This window comes from Pezoporus wallicus, unplaced genomic scaffold (genome assembly GCF_028554395.1).
Source record: "Pezoporus wallicus isolate ANWC-B61680 ecotype Strahan unplaced genomic scaffold, APGP_CSIRO_Pwel_v1 contig_13954, whole genome shotgun sequence".
NCBI lineage: Eukaryota > Metazoa > Chordata > Aves > Psittaciformes > Psittacidae > Pezoporus > Pezoporus wallicus.
Window position 1 is genome coordinate 3125169 of NW_026638000.1, and position 23121 is coordinate 3148289.

A 23121-nucleotide genomic window follows, 5' to 3' on the forward strand; every position below is an offset into this window, starting at 1 on the left:
GGAATGATTTCAAGTCATTACATGGATGCAGCTTTGCACAAAGGTAGTTTTTTATGAGCAGTGGAGATTTATTAAAGGGTTGTAGCTCTGATTGTCACCACTGGATCACTACACACCGTATCTCAGTTATCGGGAGGCTGCATAGCTCCTCCGTATACGCATCCTATCCCAGCTGCTTGGAGGAAACAACCAGAATTAAATGCTTCTTTTGAACTGCGTGCCATCATTTGGATGTTTAAAATAGGATGGAATCAATTTGATCTGAAAAAATATAAGGTAATTGGGAGATAAAGCTATTGGGTCCTCCTAAAATGCAATTAGAGAGAGATTATTTGTGTTGTGAACAGCACACCTCTAATCTTAAACTATGCCAGAAGCTCCATTTGTATATTTCTTTTTTTGTTCTGCATTTGAAGGAATATTCCAGCTCGGGTTAATAATATAGTGGCAGTACTTCACAATGCTCTCCAACGTACAGAAGTAGTTATTAAACTGTCAACAGCACTAAAAGATGATATTTTGATGGCAATGGATAGGAACCCCACCTTCCTGCTCATCCTACTCAACGTTTCTGTAGCGTTCAAGCACAGTCAACCATAATTTGTCACTGAGTTGCATACGTGACACGGGCTGAATAGGTAGTCTGTGCTACAACTCTGTCAATCGATTTTTCAGGCAACACTCACATAGCACCTAACAGACAGCTATTCCCTTTTCCTCCTCTGTACCTCTTGCAATCGCTTCTGTTTACCATCTACCTGGAGACCTCTAGGGAAGTTGCAGGACATGCCAGCTTCATTACTGAAGCTGTTCTGCTGATACCACCTTGCATAATCCCCTTCCACAGCTGCAGCCAGAGATATCATTATATATACAGAATGAAGAGCAAATTTGGTCTCAGTAGGATCTGTGGGGAAATGTTTGCAAGGATGGAGTTGGCCGGTATCCGTTTGCTGATCTTCTCCCTTTCTGCCTAACCTTTCCTTTAATGTTGCATGTATCCTAAAGAACATTTTGAACATTTGGTGCAGGTGAAGAAACAATGTGGTTTCAGGTGAAAACATATTTTTGGCCATTGCCAGAAGTCTGCCATAGGAGGAGGGTTCTTCAGGAGTGGTCTCTACAATCACCACCTTGAAGCCCTAGCCTACCACACCTGCAATGTGGAAGAAACATCAAACTCTAGTTTGGGTCAAAATCAAGCAGATTATCACAAACTTATCTGTCCCGGCTGCAGTTTAAAGCTGGTGATCAAATCTTAAAAGTCATTCAATCCTATCTACCTCAAATGCTGAATAACTGTGCTTTTCTCAGTCTAAAACAGTCTGGAATGAGAATATTAGAGGCATAAATCAGTTTTATGTGTAACTTCTCAGACAAAACCAGGTTATTTCATATCCTTGTGCTCCAAATTGTTTTTCCTTCTTGTGTTAACTGGAATGATGAGAAAAGGGGAGGACAAGTGCATCCACCTGGATAGCTCTGGGAAGGCTCAGCAGTAAGCATTACGAAGTCTGCCATGAAATGTTCAGCAGCCTGATTTGCATTACAAAGTAATGGTTCTCTGGATGAAATCTGAAATTAAGGATCACCAAAATCGCTGTACGCAAGTGATGGGAAATACCGGTGAACCACATAAATGCAGTACAGTGTTAAAAGGTTTTTAAGGAGGTTCTCTACATTTTAAGTCTTTAAAACTGCTCTGAATCCAGTAACTTTTTGTTGTTTGTATGGCAAAGGCATATCATCTGGAAAGGTAGCTGGGAAAGGTAGAGGTCACTGGTTTACTCAGTAGATGCTTGTAGTAAGTAATCACCTCCTCCAGTAGAAAAATGTACTTCTAGCCAAGGTATTTTCTTCCTGTAAAGCTCTTTGTGCACTGTAGTCAAGTTAACTCTCTATATCCTTTTTGACAGCAAACCAGCTTGAAGCACATATTTTTAAGACCTTTTTCCTTAGTGAGTTCAAACAATTTCTGCAGCAATTTTCTACGCTCTCTTGTTTGCCAGGGTCCTATTTAGGATGTGGGTGCCAAAATTAACACAAGATTCCAGTGCTGCTTTAGCAGTATCGGGTAAAAGGAGTAATATCTGTCCTTATACGTCCCAATAACACATTATACAAACACATAAGTCATTGAAGAATAAAATCTCCTGCGTTGTGTTCAATTATACTTTTGTGGTCAATTCATCAGTATTATGATTATTTTACTGATATTCTTCTCAGTTATTGTAGGTTTCTAGGTGGTAAACACTGCGCTACTGCCAGTTATTTAAATAGCTTCAAATAAATGTATCACATTGAAAAATACCACCTTCAAACCCTTCTTTGACGAATAACGCTGCATTGGATGCCTATGTAACAGCAAATTATAAATTTGCTGGGTTTCATTGCAGGCTTTTTGTATGTTTTGTATTTAGAAGAGAACCATTTTGGAAGCCAAGTGTTAGCTATTTAACAGTCCAAGAGGTCCTTACAGAAATATGCACAGGACCACATGTGAGTAGTGTACTTGGAGATTTCCTCTTAACTTTGCTCAAGAAGCACTCAAAGAGCCCAGCTCCATCGTTTAAGTCAAGAAAATGAAACATTCATGTGCTGTAGCTAGATATTGCTGTAGCCACACAACCCATGCCTGACGAAGGTTGAGGATGTACAACTGAATTTATATGCTGGACGTAAAACCTGTGTTTAAGGGACACACATTCTAGCCAATCAGACTAAATAAATCAGCAGGCCCAGGTTTTATCATCACAGATAACCCCCATTAATCCAGCAAGTTTATTCCTGAAGACAAAGGACAAAATGAATTGCTTCATTGGCGTTGCCTGAGCAGCATGCTAATGCGGGGAGGTGGAAGGCATGAATTATTCATGCCCTTGCAGCCTGAGCAGGCAGATCCTGGCTTTTCCTGTTACCATTGCAACAAGTGGCAGCTGGCCCAGCCGTGCTCAGGCCATTCCGCATCCCAGGAGAGCACGGAAATGCCTTCTGGAGAGAGAAAACCCCCGTGCCCCCGCTGCGCCCAAAGCAGCCGGGTGGATTTTCAGGTTAAGCCTTATGCAAAATGGACCCGGGAAGCACAATCTTTTGTAACTCGGATGTTCTTGACCATAAACTACTCCTCTTGGAAGAAAACGGGTTGCTTTGGTGAGTTTGTGCAACTTTTGACGTGTTCTGAACCTGCTGCAAGCTCTTTTCAGTTTACGGTAACTGTAATGCGCAGTCTTTTACCAGGCTTGCTAAAAATAGGCTGCTTTCTTTTTGCTTTTAAAATGACTTAAAGAAGCTTAAAAAGGCATGCAATATCTTTATTTTTAACGCTAGAAAATGCATAAATAATGTCTACAGAATTGACACTAAAGTTATGATCAAACCTCCTTAAATTGTCTTAAGTTTTCAAATCCCTGCAGCACACTGCTAAACCAAAATACATTTATGATTCAAGTCTGTTTTCCTGCAATCAAAACTGGGACTAATGTAATTCAGTTTCAAACTGGAGAACCTGAAAGAGCGTGTGTTATATTTCATGAGGAATGTTGGTTCCTTGTTAAGTGTAATTTGTGGCATTGCTCTTTATTCAGGTATTTGTGATTGGGTGGGGAGCAGGAACTGAGTCCTGCAATACATTCTTACCATGTATTAACTATTCTGTTATAACAAAAAGAGTTGAAAAGCATTAGCAACATCCATTTTTTTCTGAGGGTAGGAAGGAGATATATTCTGTATGTGAAACACACGACAGTGATGAGCTAAGGCTAGACTTACCGCTTCTGTATAATGTGAAAAGCATCAACATGTTTTGCCTTTATTCATTATACATTATAGCTACCTGTACCATTTGTTTCGGTTGTCTCTGTTATTTTCCAGTAGTGATACTATCAGCATTGCCTGAGAACTCTCAGGTATTTGGCACAGTTAAAAGTTGATATAAACAGTCAGCTCCCCAGAGCAGAGGCCGTGGATAGTAGAGTGAATAGAAAATGAATCCTGAATAAGTTTTGATTGTGGATAACAAGCTCTCCCCCTTTTTGTTTGTTTTGTTTTAATTACACAGTCCGGATTCTGCTGCTTCAACTTTGGTTTCTTTGTTTTGATCAGAAAAGCGTTTTATTTGAAATCCAAAAGACAGCCAGATTTTGAAGAGATAAAAGTACAGCACAGAAATATCTAGTGCTAGCAGTAATTAAATGCCCTATGTTTGAAGACGGGAAACAAGAGGTAAAAATAGGGATAAATAAATAACAGGAGATATGCAAACAATGGAGGTAATCCTGCACTCCTTAATCATGGGAGCAATCCTTATTCAGGTAAGTAATCCCAGTGGTTTCAATAGACTCGCATCAGTAGGTGTTATAGCATAAGGCCCATATTTTTCAAGGAGATAACAGTGTCTGTCTTGCCTGGGATTTTCTTTGTAATGTGATTTTAGCAACAGAGTTTTTAGTGATGTGTTTGAATGCATTAGTGATGATATTAAATTAGACTTTACCAAATGTCTATTCTGCTTCTAAAAGTATAAAAGAGGAAAATGGAATGATGCATTAGAAGCATACAAACCCCACATATTTTATTAGAGATGTGCTTTGCAGTAGTAGAACTCTGCTCACCCTGTTGCCTGTGTTTGTAGATTACTTTTTGGTACATGATGTATATAAACTTTCCTCCTTTTAGGATAGGATGCCACTTGAGCAAAACATCGCTCTGACACCTCATGTCACACAAAGTATATTTGGGTCTCCATAAAAGTGATGCTGATATATATTGATAATATCTCCGATTTAAATACAGGGGGTTTGTGGTAATGTCCTGTGAATGTTTCTTATTGCTGCTATGGTCTCTGATCTTGCCAAATAATGCCTGCAGTTCTGCCTTGGGAATAAGTTCTATATAAATGTTGTGGCTGTGTTACCTTCCTCATCAGCCCAGCTTGATGCTTCTGAGCTTTCCCCTCCAAGACCATATAGTGCTGCCCTGTAATCTAGGATGGGGCTTGAGAGCACCTGTGTGCCCTTCTCCAGGCACTGCATCTGTTAATGAGGGAAAACTAATTACTTAAAAGCTTTTGGTGTGATGGGCTTGATAAATAGTCATGATGGTGCTCTGCAAGCCATCAACCTGTGTTTGTGCTGGATGCCAGCAGTGGTGTACGAGTGTTACCCTACAACCACTGCAGTCGTTGCTGTGGTAAGATGGTTCCTCTGTGGAAATATTCTCTTGTGCACCCTGAAGGGGACAAAATAGAAGTGAATAATGCCCTAGATGCTGGTTCCAGAGGGTATAGGGAACTTACACTTAGGTGAAGTTGGCATTAAATACCTGCTGGCTTTTTATTGGTTACATTGAGATACTGAGAATGAATCAATTGTTCTTAATCAGCTTCATTACGTGGCAAAGATTTTTGTGTTTTGTATTTGGAAATGACCTATACTATGTTATTAGTGTCTATTTGCACAGAGATATTGTATAGAAGCTCTTTAATACTGAGGCTACATGGCTCTTGAGGAAACTAGAGTGCTGGGGGCAATAAAATGACCAGTGCCAAGAGGCTGGAAGGGCAGACTGGCAACTGCTGCCATGGGAGGGATTGGGGTGGCCTTTGTCAGCAGTATTTCTTTTTGCTTACTCCATGCATGTTCCCAGCATGGTCTCCTCCAGGTGAGTCCCTTTCTCCCCTGCCCATGGGGTCAGTTCCTAGTCCTTGAAGAGCTCCAAAAGCATTGGTTGCACATTAACTTGAACTCTATAACTGCAGTTTGGAGGGTGTTTTTTCTTACATTCGTTCTCCTTTGTTGGATTACACAAAATAAACCACATGCAGCTCTGTTTCTTTGAAGATCTCCTCTTGGCAGTGGGCAGAGGTCAGGTGTTTGGTCTAATTCTTACTACCTTATATGACTTTTAGAGATGGCTCTTCATGTAAATTTATTGAGAAGTCTTTAAAACTTGGCCAAAACCAGAGCTTTAGAATGGTTCAGCTCATTTTGTATTAAAAACTCTGTGTTCGGTGATTTGGAGCAGTCTGGATTTCTCTTTGTGCATACTAAATGCATACAGTAAGAGGTGTTTTCTGTAATCACTGCCATGTCATTTTCATGTCTCTCTCTATCAGAGGATGGCCACGTCTCCTCATTTCCCACCTAAGGTAGGGGGATGCATAGTCTCCACTATTGCCCCAGGTTAGAAGCTCAGTGAAAGTCAAGGTATGGGTACATGCTGTGAGCAATGGCAAGAGCAGATTCTTTACAGTTTGGCAGCCTTCCCTCCTTTGTGTGAGATGTATATTACTGCTCTTTGGAGTTGGTGACATAAAGGCAGTGCATTGTGGCTGCTCTGCCTGACTGTGGGCATTGCTGCAGATGACAAACTGCTGCATTAATGTGGAAGTGCACGGAGGTTTCCTATTTTAAGGCTTTCATTGCAAAGCTTGTATAAACAGTGGTTATGTGAGGCTGAGATATTTGAAACGATACCAGCCTGTAGTTCTAAGCCCACGTAGCATCATAGAATCACAGGGTGGTTTGGGTTGGAAGGGACTTCATCCAGCTCCGACCCCTGCCACGGGCAGGGACACCTTCCACTTGAGCAGCTTGCTCCAAGCCCCTGTGTCCAACCTGGCCTTGAACACTGCCAGGGATGGGGCAGCCACAGCTTCTCTGGGCACCCTGAGAGTCCAAGCAAGTTTTAAAGTTCAGGTACAGGAAACATCCTCACCCCTGTTTTGTCTAGGAGCCAGTGGCAGATCAAGCAGAAAGCCTGGAAAAGCCAGTGTGCAGCCTGCACAGTGCCCTGCTTGAGCAAGCTCCAGGAGGGTGGCCCTGGCAAAGCTGAGCTCTGCCTGAACATCGGGCACTGACTTCAGTGGTCCCCCAGGTCAGAGCCACATAGCAAACCTCAGCTAACGCAGCATGATGTGGTCACTGCCTATGGAAGAGAGCCTGGAGCAGAAGGGGTGTCCCATGGTCCAGCATGTCCTTGTGATGGGACTTGCAACATTTGTTGTGTGTAGGATCCTGGGGACAGCACTGACACGTGAATGACCGGGTAGGAGTCTCCAGCAAAAGGGAGCCACAAGACATTGTGGATGGCTTAGTTTGGTCTTTACCCTTAGCAAAAGACTAAACCAAATAACTACCTTAATTATACGCTTATTAACATCACCTCTCCTACAAACAGCCAGGCTGAGAGAGCTGGGCTGGGTCAGCCTGGAGAAGAGAAGGCTCCTGAAGGGGAGACCTGAGAGCAGCTCCAGTGCCTGAAGGGGCTGCAGGAAAGCTGGAGAGGGGCTTGGGACAAGGGCCTGTAGGGACAGGCCAAGGGGAATGGCTTTAACCTGCCAGAGGGGAGACTGAGATGAGCTCTTGGGCAGAAGCTCTTCCCTGTGAGGGTGCTGAGGCGCTGGCACAGGGTGCCCAGAGAAGCTGTGGCTGCCCCATCCCTGGCAGTGCTCAAGGCCAGGTTGGACACAGGGGCTTGGAGCAAGCTGCTCTAGTGGAAGGGGTCCCTGCTCGTGGCAGGGGTTGGGACTGGGTGAGATTTAAGGTCCTTTCCACCCCAAGCCATTCTAGGATTCTATGATTCCAAGTGGAAAAGGTGAGCAGGTATGAGTATACGTATGAAGTACGACAACGGTACTGATAAAAATGCAGTACAGATAAACTTAAAGTAATAATTTTTTACTTGTTCTCCATTACTTCCACTGCTGTAAATCCTGTTCCGTGTCTGAGAGCAGCCTGGCCTGGAGGAACAGCAGTCCTTACCCCCTCTGTGCTCCAGCCAGCCCCAAGCTGTTATCTTGCCATGGCAGGTTTCACGAGCGTTCTTCCTTCATGCAACGTTGCTCTTGTTTCTGTAGCTCTCCATAAAGGCAGGGGTTAGCAAAGCCACACTCAATCCTATGTGTGTGGTCCCAGGCCCAAACCTGCCTCAGATTTCCATCAGTGATGTGCAACATGCATTAATCATGTGCCTGTGATGGTGCAACTCATCAGTTACACACCTAAAAATCCACCAGGAGCAACTGGAAACATTCAGTGTAAGCCATGCAGAACAAACTGCCGATGTTGGGCATATGGTGATGACTGCTATCTATTTTGAACATGCATAATCTTTCCTTTGCTCCCTGCAAAGTACACCCCGCTCTTGCTTAGTGTTGCATTCTAGCTGTTGATGGTGTGTTACCATTAATAATTAGGGTCCTGGATAAGGCTGTAACACAAACAACTAAAAATATCTTTTTTTACCTTTATATCAAACTTTCCTGATGATTAAAGACCATCAGTGCAGGCTTCATAAGGGACAGAGGACATAATGGTGCAGAATATACAATAAGCAGTGACTAATTTAGCTGTTGACAGTTATTGTGGCCATCTTTTGGAAGATAAAGAATTGAGTCAAGAGAATATAGATACAGTTTCCTTTGTATCTGTAGGACAGCCCAGGAAAAACATGGAGAAGCTAAGTGTTTTAAAAGCAGAATATCATGGAATCATAGAATCAATTAGGTTGGAAAAGAGCTTCAAGATCACCAAGTCAAACCTTTACCCCGGCACTACTAAATCATCTCTCTCAGGGCCTTATGATGATGGAGTAGAAGGTAACTAGCTGCAGCCCTCATAGGTGGTGTGGACAACTCTGGGACTGCGTTTCAAACCTGTCTGTTTGAATTTCATTGCTTTCAGTTATTTTTATACTTATCTGGACTTCTAGCATCTCTTACAGCTGCACACATGTAAAAGCTGGGAGGTCGAGTACAGAGCAACCAGGCAGGCTGGGGAGATACTCTGCATGACTTGGCTCAGAAGTCCCTGTCGGGAAGCAAGAGCAATTCAGAATCTTTCAAGGTCCCAATAGAGCTAGTGAAGGCTATTTTAGAAACTAATTATTTATTTAATTATTTCAATAACACCAGGCTTTAGCAGGCAAAGTCTTACAGAAAGAGGGTTCTATCTGCCTTTGTAGTCAGCTTTTGCTAGCAGATCACCCTTAGGCTACATTAAACCAAACCCAAGGATTAATCAACTATTGTGTGGCTGGCTAAAACGTCATTCAACCATGTTTATGCTCATATGACCGAGTGGGTGAAAATGAGACATCCATTAAGTTGAAGGCAGGCACTCACCCTCATTAACAACATTGTGCAGCACTGCAAAAGCAGGGCAGTCTGCAGTGAGGTTATGAGCTAACATACAGATAACAGCACAAAACTTCCCAGTGCACTTTTAAGAAGGAATTGAAGCATAAGTGATTTCATTCTCACTTTTTACATCTAGAATTGGATGGGGGTAATACAACGTGCATTGTCACACTGAGTATGATATAGAGTGCAATGTGAAGGTGCCTCTCATAGAATCCTTTTCTTATAGAATAAAATAGTTGGATGGAGATACAGAATTTAATGGCAGAAGAGAAAAGCTGTGTCCCAGAATGGACATAGATTGAGGGTTGCTATGGTTTCTTTTATAACAGTCTTCCAGTCACAGCAATGACTCTTGCAAATAGCACTGTATGGGGGTGTATAGAAATGTCCCACACATGCAGCACCAAGCCGTGTGTAAGGACCAAGCACACAGGTGAACGTTCAGCTCTTGGTGGGTGCTGAGCATCACTTCAGCCATTCTCTGTCCTCTCATAAAGTTAAGTTGTAATAATGAGAACTGAGAACATCCTTTGTTTGGGGAAAAAGTGTTCACATACCTAAATCACCCAAACTCCTCCTGTTGTATCCTCCTCATTTTGTCATCTCATAATTCTGCATCTCTCAATACTGATTTTTTTTTTAGGGCAAATGCTGCTTTCTTTGGGTATTTTTCTATTTTATCCTTCTTTTGCCTGCATATTGCCTTGAACAGCTCATGACCTAGTTCTGTCTTTTAATTGCTGCTGCAATATGAATTTTAAGTCCAGCTGGAGTCCAGATGCATTGAGGATATGCAGCACACATCAGGGCCAGGGCCCTTGATCTTAAAGGCCAGTGCTTCCCAGCCCTTAACCTTTCTGAAAAAACCCTTAAACCATCACCATGCATTTCACTGTTGTCTGGTGATGGGAAATAGAGATAATAACTGTTAATCTAAATGCTAATGTGTATTTGTCTCTCACAGCTTAGTTTGTTTTATTGTTCCTTAAGCTTCGGCTAAAAATATGAGTGGAGATGTATGTGAGCCTTGTGCCTGCATCCTCCAGTGCCCAAGTGAACCTGGCCATGGGTACTGACAACTTTTCTCCTTATAGAACTTCGTATATTTTCTTATTTTTATGTATTTTTATGTCCATTTTATGGGTATTGGTGGCAGAAGATGGGTGGGTCAACAAGAACTGTAGGTATCACGCACTGGGTGGAGATTAGGACTTGACGAGCAAGGTATTAGACTTAGCATATTCCTAAAGAGTACACTTCTTGGAACAATGTAAGTTTGTCCACAAAAAAAAAATCTTTCTTTACTTCTCTGCACTGTAGAATAAATACTGGCTAATACATGTATATATTGGCTGCCAGAAACCTGGAGAGGGGCTTGGGACAAGGGCCTGTAGGGACAGGCCAAGGGGAATGGCTTTAATCTGCCAGAGGGGAGACTGAGATGAGCTCTTAGGCAGAAGCTCTTCCCTGTGAGGGTGCTGAGGCGCTGGCACAGGGTGCCCAGAGAAGCTGTGGCTGCCCCATCCCTGGCAGTGTTCAAGGCCAGGTTGGACACAGGGGCTTGGAGCAAGCTGCTCTAGTGGAAGGTGTCCCTGCCCGTGGCAGGGGTTGGGACTGGATGAGCTTTAAGGTCCCTTCAATCCAGACCCATTCCAGGATTCTGTGATTACATATTTACTGCTTTTTGAGCATCTCACTGATTTCCACTATCAGTTGATGTTCAGGTGTTTTGCTTAGCTAAGAGTTCCCTCTTTTGCTCCACAGAAATGTGTATTGGAGGCAAGTTATCAATATGCCTTCTAATGACTGCTGCAGAAAGAGCTTTGTTTTAATCATTCTATGATTGCAATTTGTGAGACACTGGATTCCTCTGGGAAGGGAAAAAAGGCATATGCAAAAATATAAGCTGTTTTAGGTTAGTTTAGATCTTCATGCTGCGACACACTTGTTTTCAATCAGAATAGAAGTTTGATAGTTCATATTAAGGAGACTGCAAGATGGGTTTACACATAAGCATGTCTTATCCAAAATAGATTCATGCAAGGCATGTGTGAGCAGAATTTTTGTTTGCACTGTACCAGTTGATGTAGAAAGCAGAGGAGGAGCTGATAATACTCTGGAGAGCCAGATGAGGAGCAGAAGGCTGAGGACACAGCCTCACACAAGCACTGGAAATGTGTCTGGAAGCAGAAACCCAATGAAGAACAACACACGGGCACGTTTGAGTTGAGTGCTTGTAAAAATGCTGGTAAAAGCTGGACTTGGGAGCAAAGCAGCTGCCTGGGCTGTGGCTGCTTCCACTGGCTCCTCCATCAGCAGCCAAGGCTTTGCATCATTGGGAAGATGCATGGAGGAGGATCCTTGTCTTCATCGTGGCAGTATCCTCTTTGCTGAGAACTACTTGCCAGACCCTGATGCTTGGTAGTCACTCTGCTAAGCAAAGATATATGAGCACAGCTGCATTAAGTTGCTATGACAGTGATAGATTACAGGTTAACATGTATATTGCAACTTGTTCTCACAATTGACATAACATTACTGCTTTATATTACTGATACTTGATGTATAATGCCACTATATCTAATTACTGAACTAAAATGCATTTTCTGACCAAGGTACAGTGAGCAGGAGGGAAAATCACCTTGGAGAAATGCATCATAGCAGGATGACTAAAACCAATCAGATAGTGCAGTCTGAGAAGCAGGAATTCAGTGCATTAATCCTAAGGACCACCAAAATCTGTGGAGCTGAGATTTCAGTATACAAACCAGCAATTCAGCTGCAGAATAAATCTCTTCAGAAGGAAACTGTCATGATATCACTTGCAAACATTTTAGAACTGCAAATTAATCTAAAGGTTATGAGTAAGATAGCAGAAAGTCATTTCTGTGCTCAAAGAAGTGCTTTTATGCTTGGGAAAAAGACCTGTTCCTTACTCAAAAAGCTGAAGTCTTTGCCTTAAGTGCAAAATTCAGCCATGGCCCAGGGAATCATCCGTAACACAACCATGTTTATATCATTTCTTTGATACCCACATTCACAGCGTGAGGTCCTTAAGTAAGGTTTCATCTTCTTTTTGCATCCTGCGTGGAGGCAGGAGACCAAGTTTCTTGGCCAGCAAATCTGCATTGGTCTCTCAACTTATCTTTGTGTGCTTGATGGCAATTTCTAAGCTGCAGTGCTGCCCAGAGCCAAACCCTCCTCCCTCAGCAGCATGCAGAGCCTTCCTCCAGCAGCTCAGCTATTAGCAACTGCTTTCATGTGCTTCTCCTGCGGGAAGTGTGGGCTGACTTGGTTATGGTATATGGGAGGAGGATGCTAGAAGGCGAGCCAAACACCACTGCAGGTCTCTTTTCTCTTGCAGGTGGAAAGATAAAAGGGCTTGTAAATGGGTCTCTGAGCCATCTTCTGTAAAACCTTTTCTTCCTTGAGGCTCATGGGGGGCTGTGATAAGGGCCCCCTCTTGCACAGCTTCTGCTGCTTTCACCATTGAGGCTGGCATAGGGTGCAATGGGACAAGGCCACAGCTCCTGCAGTGCCCGCCTGGGGCAAGCTGGTGACTCCAAAACTGACTAGTTAACTGCAAACCTTTCCTTGAACAATGGGACTGCACAGGGAATGCTTGTGGGAAGCATCCAAGGAAAGGGGGCTCAATGCATGGATAGGCTTGTGGGGAGTCGAAGGGCAGCTCCTTGCAGGAGCTCACCCAGCTTGGGGAGCAAAAGGTTTAGAAGGAGCCAGGGAGGAGGAACCTGATGAGTAACTCGGTGAGCTGCAAGGAAATGTGTGCTGCTGTCTGTGGTTTACATGCTGGAAAATGAAGTCCTGCTCCGGGTCTGTGAGAGGCAGCAAAGGGAAGAGTGAGCAAAGGGCGTTTTCTCCCATGGTGGGATTGCCTTTGCAGCCCTTCCAAGCCGATAGATAATCATGGCAGGTTACTGTGTAATGACGTGGTCTTCGTCATCTGTGCTCATTTACTGTCTGGATCTTCAGTGAGCTGCTCTGCTTCTTACCTTCCCAGTTATTATTTTTGATGTTTTTAATCTGCCCCTTCATGCTCCTCAGGTAGCAACTGAGTTTTAGCTTGAATTCAAACCAGCAATCGTATTTCCAGAGACAATTCATTTCTTTAATTTGTTGTTGTTCTGGTGCCTGACACTTCCTGCTCATGCCGAGCTCTCCCTGGACTCGAGAGTCTCTCTGCAGTACGTGGATCTCGAGCACAGTTTATTTTAATCAGGGCTCCCAGAATCTGGTAACACTTCAGGCCAATTTCCACAGTAAATCCAAACGCATTCAGCAAAGCCATGTGCAGCCAGTGATCAGGGGTAATTGCCAGCAATTTCACACCCACAGAATCCTTGCTTGACTCTTAACATTCCTGGAGCCCCATCTTTCCCATCACTGTTTCCAGCAAGAATCTCACAGTTGCTAGGGGATGGAATTTTTCATGCACTTACACATGAAATATTTTTAGCATGAAGTGGAGTGTTTCCCATATAATTTTCTGGTTGATATTTGCTGCATTAAAGCAGGAGGACCAAAACGCAGAGAGAAGCAATCTCTAGAGGTCCGGGGGCCAGGTTTGATACAGGTACTATCCAGGCATTCAAAATGTTACTTAAATCTAAGTCTGCTGAATTTAGCTGGAGCTCTGACAATTGCAGGCTGTCACAGGAGACTTCCACTTCTCCTCCTGACTCAATTACCAAGTCTCATGCCTCTCATAATATTATCGTTGCTGTAAATAAAGTTAAGTTCGTTCTCCTTTTTCTTTACAATGGAAAAAGGAAGTGGCTTCCTTCTACCACCCAGAACTGAAATAAACCCAAACTTCAGATGAAATCTTGTTTGAGTTTGGGTTCAATGTTTTCTTCAATGAAGATGTGGTTATTGATGAACTGGATTTAAAAGATAAAGCCTATATTTATTGCCCATACCTAAATTCTCACTGTAAGAGCACCTAGTACATAAAAGCTGAAAATAATAGATGCACCTATACAACTTAGGTACCCTTAAAATTTTAGAGACAAGAACTATCAGTAGACACAGTATTTTAGCATGCCACTAGATTGTCTTTAGTGCTGCTGTATTTTCCATAGCGCATTCTGTTTCTTATGCAGCCTAATACTTGTTTTCCTCGTTGCCTATTCTTGCATGCTGAAAAGATGTTTACATTAAGCTGTTCGTGACTCTTGGTTTTCTTCCTAAGTGATTAGTTGATTGCAGCTCAATAATGTTTGAGTAGCTCAAATTATTTCCTGCACTTCATGTTTGTAGCGCTCTGAGACTGTCTATATACAACTTCTGAATCGTGTCCAATTCTAAGACTCATTAAGTGTGCATGTGTCAGGCTCCGCTTCACACAGACGTGTTTTTCTTCTCTTGCTGCTCTCCCATTCCAACTGGGGTTGCACACCCTGACTGCAAGATGGTATCAGCAGAGGATCATCCCTGGAAAGTGCTCTCCTGTTGAAATGAAATTCCTCTAAACCTGGGATTCCCAAACTGTGAAGTGTGCATCATAGTGCTACTAAAATATTAGATTACTCCCCAATGCCTTTGTAGAAGTAGTACTTAACTAAGCTGCATGAGATAAATGCTTCCATACAAGCAGTAACTCAAAAAATACCCATATCTTGTAGAGGTCCTTGCTGTATCAAGAGTACGTATGTATGTAGAGTCCCTATGACTCTACCCCTCTTCCAGCTCTGGTGAGCTCCCCCTCTGAGACACATCATTAGCTGCAAGACATTCAGGCTGATCCGTGAAGAGGTGGGATTGGGTTTGACTTCTGGATGTCATAAGTGTGGTCTTGAGGACTGAGGTAGGTGAGAAGTGGTGGGAAGGTTGGGAGATGGGCAATATTTTGGGGCTCTAGGTAGGTGTGTAAGGATTTGATATTGTTTAATAGAGTAAGAAGCAACTGATGTAAATCTTGAACTCGTGCACACGTGCCTCTCTGGTGCAGAACATATATCTTTAATCAGTAAAACACAATGTTTAGAAACAGGTGATAATAGAATGGAAAGCCCATGGAAGAGATGCAGTTTGGTAAACAAAGGTGTATTCTGTTCACAGAGCTTGGTGCCGCTTCTCTTGGTTATACAGAAGCAAAAGAGAATGGGCTGAAGCATCTGGTTCTTATTTTTTAATGTATTTCATTAAAGTACTTTTTGTAGTGCAAAAGGCAGGAGCAGTCCCTGGAGCAAATAATTCCTTTTAGCAGCGGATTCCCTCCCCTATTCCTTTATGTGTTTCCTTTTATCCCATGAACCCTCTATTGTTTTTACCTGTACCACATTTCAGCCTGTCCAATGGGTTCGTTCAGGGAACTGGGAAAGCACGCTTTTGAATCTCAGGTTTGGAGTCCATCTACTGTTTCTTTAGCCCTTTGATGACATTAGTTATAAGTAGAGAAACTGGCTGAGACACCTGATGTGAAGGAGTGGGCTTGAGCTGTGGATCCGGGCATGTAGGAAGAACGTGAGTGTTGAGATATATCCTGGACATTGGTCCACCACCAGGTTTGGGCACTCTTCCCTCTGCCTCCCCAGTTTGAATCATCAGCCCTCTTGATATTCTTGTCTCTGAAATGTGAGACTTTTTCCTTTCCATGAGCACACCCCTGACCTGAAGCTAGAACGTGGCCTCTGTCATAGTCCCTCTCCTTGGCCGTGCAGTGAAGCACAGGCTTGGAGCAGCCAGAGCAGTGCTGTAAATTTGGAGAAAGTCTTCAGCACAATGCCTTGGATGGGAAACTGAGGGATGGTGATACCTTAAAGAGGCAACTGAGGGATGGTGATACATTCAAGAGGCCACAGAGGTGTTCAGAGGGATGGAGCATCTTTCCTGTGGAGCCAGGCTGAGAGAGCTGGGCTGGGTCAGCCTGGAGAAGAGAAGGCTCCTGAAGGGGAGACCTGAGAGCAGCTCCAGTGCCTAAAGGGGCTGCAGGAAAGCTGGAGAGGGGCTTGGGATAAGGGATGTAGGGACAGGCCAAGGGGAATGGCTTTAACCTGCCCGAGGGGAGACTGAGATGAGCTCTTAGGCAGAAGCTCTTCCCTGTGAGGGTGCTGAGGCGCTGGCACAGGGTGCCCAGAGAAGCTGTGGCTGCCCCATCCCTGGCAGTGTTCAAGGCCAGGTTGGACACAGGGGCTTGGAGCAAGCTGCTCTATGGAAGGTGTCCCTGCCCGTGGCAGGGGGTTGGAACTGGATGGGCTTTAAGGTCCCTTCCAACACAAAACAGTTTGTGATCTTTTGAACTGCTACATGAAAAGGAAGCTTCTCCACAACCCTTGTCTTTGCATAGACATCCAACCTCTGCTGTGCACCAGCATGGACTGAAGATCCACATGCAGGGGTTGGAACTAGATGATCTTAAGGTCCTTTCCAACCCTAACGATTCTATGATTCTATGCCAAAATACACTAAACCCCCGCAAAATGTCAACAGAAAGAAAATGTTGTATTTGTGTAGACGTTTCAACCAGATGCTGCTGCCTCCATGCTGGAGAGAGATGAGGTCTCTGCCTTTGGGCAAATAGGGCCGCCACTGATGCTCTCTATGAAGAGGGGTCATTAATTCCACAGTGCCGTTTCTGAAGATGAAAAGTCTTCTTTTCACAGTGCAAGAGTTTTAACTGTGCCCTGGCTAAAGATTACCTGAACCTGCCATAAATTGAGATGTTTCACTAATTGGTTTCTTGGTTCATTAGCCAAATTGTGAGTGTAAGGGAAATGGGAAAAGCTCAGGATGCATTTCTCTTGCAATCCTTAATTTAAATGGTGAATAATAACTTCAGGTTGAACTAAACTGTGATGTGATTTGCAGTGATGGAGTTGCTTTTTTACTTTGGGATCATTTGCCACCTTCAAAGCTTTGTGGGAAAATGATCCTCAGCTCTGCCTCATTCTGGCATGGCATGATAGCAGGTAAGAAAGCATAATCGTTATAGTATAATGCAATAATCACAAGTTTGATGCAGAAACACTTTGTGTTTTATATCTATTCCTTATCTATTGCTTTAAGTAGTGAGATGACAGGATAAAAAGCAAACATCTTTAAATGTCAACTTTAATGCAATAGATGCTGTGGATTTGGCTTTACTTCCGTTATAGCCATGTAAGTAACAAAAATACGAGTCTCTCGTTTACTGTCTCTGATGCAACACACTCAGCTTAAAATGAAAGCTTAACTCTGAGCAGCTAAAGCAACTACATTCCTGTAATTCATCAAATAAACAGTGTAGAATTTAATCTCTTCTGTGAAATTTCTACCATTGATTGTTACGGCGTGGTTGTGACACGGGAGGTCATTTGTGAGCACTGAATTGCTGGTTGTGTGACAGGGAAAAAACAGAAGGCTAAAAGAAAGGTTAAATTAAAGAAGCTGCTAGGAGCTATTTTTGTGAGATGGATGCATATTACTTAAATTAATGATAGCAAACCTCCAATTAGCTGGATGTTGATGCAGAATTACAGCTTTATACGGTAAATACATGTTTTCTCAAGCTGAAGGATTGGGTAAGTAAAGCCTGCACCCATAAAGAGTTCCACGTAGATGGTTATTTTCTGTATATTGGGGCACGGTGGCCTCACTGCTGTTGCTGACAAATCCTTACCATAAATTTCTCATTGTTTGCTAACAGCAATTCAAACTATGAAACTTGGAGCTCCCTAGGGCATCCTTCCATAACACAGGATGGGCAAAAGCCTTGAATGCGCTGCTTTGTGTTTCAATAAACAGCTTAGCTTTTATTTTAGAGCAGAGATTTCTCCCTCAGCCCAGTGCATGTTGTTCTGGCACAAGCAAGTTTGATGTGGAACCTCTAAACTTGTTTCTTTTCTGTTAATTTATTGAATTCCTCTGTAATATACATCAAAGAGAACAGCAGCTATGAGCTCCCTTTTGTTGTGGTTTTTGCAATTTATATGTACCAAAATAATAGCATAATGGTGTTATTTGGACAATTTACTCCTCGGAAAGGGTAGAATTTTCTAGCAGACTGTCATTGTGAAAGGTGAGTTCATCTCCTACATGTCATCTCACAGTAAAACACTGCAGTTGCTCACATTTGTGAATACTTCCAGTTTACCATTTAGCTGTGTATAGGAGTTATCATCACCATGGCCTTGAATATCAGGAAAGAAAACCCTCCTAACAAACCCCCAAACCCAACAAAAAACCCACCCCAAAGCCACCTTTGCATTTTTCTTAAGGTCTTATTTTCCCAAATATTTCTAAAGGATGACCACAATATCCTTTATAGAGGCCCTGTGATGGGAATATAACAGCAACAGTGGGTCAGAACAAGGATCCAGTTACATTAGGATTAATGTAGATTTCAGATTAGGAGGAAGTTCTTCCCTGTGAGGGTGCTGAGGCACTGGCACAGGGTGCCCAGAGAAGCTGGGGCTGCCCCATCCCTGGCAGTGCTCAAGGCCAGGTTGGACACAGGGGCTTGGAGCAAGCTGCTCTAGTGGAAGGGGTCCCTGCCCGTGGCAGGGGTTGGAGCTGGATGAGCTTTAAGGTCCCTTGAACCCTTCAATAGAGTCATTCTATGAGTCTGTGATCATTATCCTGATTTTGGTCATCCAGGTTCACAATTTAATTACATGTTATGCAGAAAAATACACCTCCTAAGGTGTGTGTATCTACCTGGTAGTTTCATGTCTCCCCATACCTCTTCCTATGCATATTATGAAAGCTGTTCAGGAATTTTTTTGCAAATCTTTACCATATTACTTCTATTTTTCCTTTTGCTGACAAGTCCCAACATATTTAGTGTAAGTATTTTTCTAGGCCATTCAGGGAAAATGTTGGTTCTCAGTGTACTTCTGCTGCTTTAGGATGGAAATTGAGATTAAGGGGATTTTTGGAGTACTGCTGTGTGCGTTTTGGGTTTTTTACCTAGTTTATATTTTCCTTGGTTCTCACTCTGCTCCTTTGTCAGCCTGGTCTACACAATTTATACTGGGGTTTCATTCATAGTGTGGAACGTTTTATCTTAATCCCATCATATGCTGAGATGCCTGTGATCCCAATATCCTGTTTTAAAAAGTAATCAGGTGTCCTGCTTTATTCATTTTTACATTCTGGGTTACTCAGCATTTCTGTGCTATGTGTTCTTATTCAAACTTACACAGTTAGTACTGCTTCGGTTGCTATTTTTATGCTCCATGCATAAATGCAGTCTTCCTTGTCTTAGCTGTTCTTTGCCATTAGCTTTTCTATTTTCACCTGAGACTCTCCTTCTCCACTTTCTCTCTTTACAGCCACCTTTGCTTCAGCTTTTAGTTCAAAAAAGAGCCCAACAACCCAAATACACTAATAATAAACCCTAAGAAAACTCTCTCAGCTCTTAAAGCCTTAACTGTGCTGTTCCACTGTGCTGTTCTGTTCTGTTCCTTAGACCCCACTAAAGCTCTCCCCTTCCCTCTGTTGGATATTCCCCCACAGGGACTCTGTTAAGGTGGGACTGTGTTTTCTGTGAGGGTTGTTCTTTTATTCCCCTGTGTCCACCTCTCTCTTTCCCAGTTTGTCTGGCTATCTGAGGAAAGAGAAGTGGAAAGCTGAGCAGTATTTCCAGCACACGTCATCAAAGCCAAATACGTCTTCTTGACCTGGATCATCGGCTGAGCACCAGCCCACCTTTTCCTTAATTCATTTTTCCCTTGCTTTGATCCCCACTGCTGTTTATTTTACATTTCTAGCAAGCTCCACGAGACATTTAGCAAAGGCTTTGGATATAAGATGAATTCCAAAATCCATAGCTTTTCCTCATACTGTATTTTCAAACCAAAATCCTCTCGAAAGGTCACTCAAAGGCTTGAAATACTTGAGCATTTAAGTTGTTGTTGATTTTTCTCGTGGTGATTGACTAGCCATCAAGCTTATTGTGCTCTTCTCCTAAAAACAGAGTTAGTTTTCTTTTTGTGTAAAGAAAAACCCCACTGAGCTTCCTCCATATAGCTGCTGGTGGAACTGCATTCTGCACAGAGGATGCGTGTATCAGACCAAGTTGTGTAGACCCTACTGCATTAGAGAAGAGAAACCATTTTGTGTGTGTGAGCTGTAGTTAAAGGAAAACACTGCTCCAGTTAGAAATGCTTACAGTGGTTGGTTCCTTTTCACAGAGCATAGAGGCAGCGTTTGAGTTCCAGTAGCTGTATACATCCCCAGTGGGATGCCACGGGGATGTCTTTATTGTTGGTGGCTAGTTTATATGAGGCTCTTTTTGTTAAGTGGGTGGTCTTGGTCGTCATGCTAGTAACGTTTGTAGCTGCACAGTTGACTATGGATGTGTTGTATAGGATAATGTATTTAAGGAGGAGGCTTCGTTTGATATCCTTTCACCAAGTCTGGCTCAGATTAAGGTTATTGAGCTTACAGTTCTATGGGCAATGCCAAACAGTGTGTAATTTCACAGGCATTTTATGGTAGATTAAAACTGAGTTGACCCAGGAATAGCTAAAGATAGTTCTTTTATAAAAGAAATTACTTAAAAATATAGCCCTGCCACCCCCATATGTGCAAGGACAAATGTAGAACAAAGATACCGAGGTTTTTTGGCTAGTTGGCAACTTCTTTCAGCCTTGACCTGCCTACTTATGAGTCAGATGCCATTTTACTTACTCTTTTTTAAGCAGCAAGACTGAGTGTGTAAACCTACATGTGTCATCTCAGCACTCTTTTCTCTCTAAGATCACTATATCACTGTTGCTTCACTCCTAGTTCATGGCCTTACAATACTTTTCCATTTAGCTTCCAGGCTTTAATGATCCAGCTCTGCACTGACAAAACGCAGAGTATTAAGTTAGGGGAGAAAAATGTTAATATCATACAGTGAGGGGTTTTTCTTTTCCTTCTCCTTAGGAGAAGATAGATCATGTAAATGAGGCAGTCATTGCTGAGAAGCTAACTTAAGATTTTTCATTTCTCCAGCACAAAGTGCCAAGTCTTTGTAAGAAAATAGAAGATGGTGAATACGTTATGGAACTCAGTAGTAAAAACACAATAGCTCTTTGTATCCCTCTCTGAAAAGCTGCAAGTCTGGTTTTGTGTAATGAGTGAAAAAGTAAATGGTATGTTATTTCTGCAAGAAAATTAGCTTTTATTTACTCAAGGCAATCAGTGTTTATTATAACTTATGCATTTGGAGAAACAGATTTAAGAAAACATGCTCCCTTGGATTTAAGTGTGTTTTGTTTTCTCCACATTTAAGTAAAACCTTAACAAAATAACTATTAAATAGTCTTTAGTTCTTATTAAATGTTCTTCAATTCTCTATAATCCTGCATCATCTTCTATTTGGCAGCTGCACAGCAGTTGTTTGCTCACCGTCTTTTGATTAATTCTCTTACTGTTCCAGAGTGTAATATACCTAGTTTGTTTAGAGAAAGCGAATCTGTTTCATGTTTAAAAATCCCTTTTACTGCAGTTACTTCATCTTTGCAGATCTAATTAGGTCTCAGTCCTTTCCAAATCATGTAAGCCAAAGGTCCCATCTTACTTGTCCCTAAGGCATTATTACAAAAAGTCCCCAGATGGAGTCTAGTTTCTAACTGATGACTTTACCATGCAAGGGCTAATTACTTCTAATCTTACACATTGATGAGACTGTATTTTATGTCTCTGAGCCATTGAAACTATAACTGCCAAATTATCCTCTACTGTAATATGCGGGTTATTTCCCCATTAAATGAACTGGCTTCACAAATGGCAATCCCTTCCTGCCAGGCTCTCGCATTTTAAACCATAATCATTTCTGGCACACGGGTCCATCCGACGAGCCCTTGTTAATCCACATTATGATCGTGGATAAGCTGATAGTGCCTGGCTGATTTAAGCCAGGCTGAGCGGATCTGGGGAGCCCGGATCCCGAGTCAGATGCTGCTGTGTGGTGCTGCAGCCGCTGCCTGGGTTTCATTTAGCCTTGCCTTGAACAGCCAGCTTTTTCTTTTTATAAGCAATAACCTCATTCAGCTCTTTAAAAGAAATGACTCAACACTTTCACCTTCTGAGAGGGAAAAAGCCCTGTATCTAGAAGTCTATAATGCATGAAGGTTTTGGAAGCCTAATCTAGTATAAGCTGCCTTCAGTCAGCTCTCCTAAGCACTGAGGAAGAGAAATGAATATCTAAAAAGCAGCAAATAACTACAATTGCAACTCTGATTTCATGGCTATATGTGATAGAGGTCAGTAACATAAAGCTGTTCATTTCTTCATATAAAGCAGTGGCTGTTATCATAACTTGCTGTAGGCAAAGGTACTGGAAACTCCTCATTCAAGGGAATATTGTATTTTATTGCAGCATTGCTTCCCACCATAAAGGCTTTCTTCCCTGCTTCTTTCTCTGTTAGTCTGGATCCAGCTTGATGGAGCTAACCTTGGGATTGGCTCCCCAAAGAAGTTTACTCCAGGGATCCATGTATGAAGGTTTAATAATTTGGGTTCAGTATATTCCAGATCTGAGCCCAGCTTTGCCAGTAAGTAATCACTGACTGGAAGCTTTGGTAGAAAAACAAGGGTTTGGACGAATAGTTTGGGAAGCGAATAGCACCTTGTTGATTCAGCTCTTGCTTTTTAAAGGCAAGAGAGAAAATTGGCAGTGCTTTCTGGGGGGAAAAAAAGCAAACCCAAACCACCAAAACCCAAGGCAACACCAAAAAACCCCAAAACCTTGACCTTAAAGTCTGTAGGAAAATGCCAGTGTTACCACTATGGCTACCAGAGCCAGAAACACCACTTTATACACAAGCTACAGAGGCATTTTGAGCTTGGTTTCAGTACTTTATTTATTTATTTATTAGTAAAAAAGGCAACTCTTGCCACCGAATTGTAGATTAATAAACTTTCCTTAAACGCTCATTTAAGTATATGAGTCTGCATTGATAGATCTATCAGCATTAATATTCTGGTCAAGGTGTTAATCCCAGTATTGCTCTAAGTAAGGCAGTGATACCTTTAGGAGTAATAAGATG

General features: G+C 42.5%; 1 protein-coding gene across 1 annotated transcript in view; it reads left to right on the forward strand.

Annotated features, from left to right (window-relative positions):
• The first annotated feature begins 2800 nt into the window (after window positions 1–2800).
• CUNH10orf90 (chromosome unknown C10orf90 homolog) overlaps window positions 2801–23121 on the forward strand; it is a 69957-nt gene continuing 49636 nt past the window's right edge. The window contains exon 1 of the mRNA XM_057408691.1: window positions 2801–3150. Within this exon, the coding sequence (XP_057264674.1) occupies window positions 2838–3150 (313 nt within the window). The 5' untranslated portion in view covers window positions 2801–2837. The remainder of the gene's footprint in view (window positions 3151–23121) is intronic.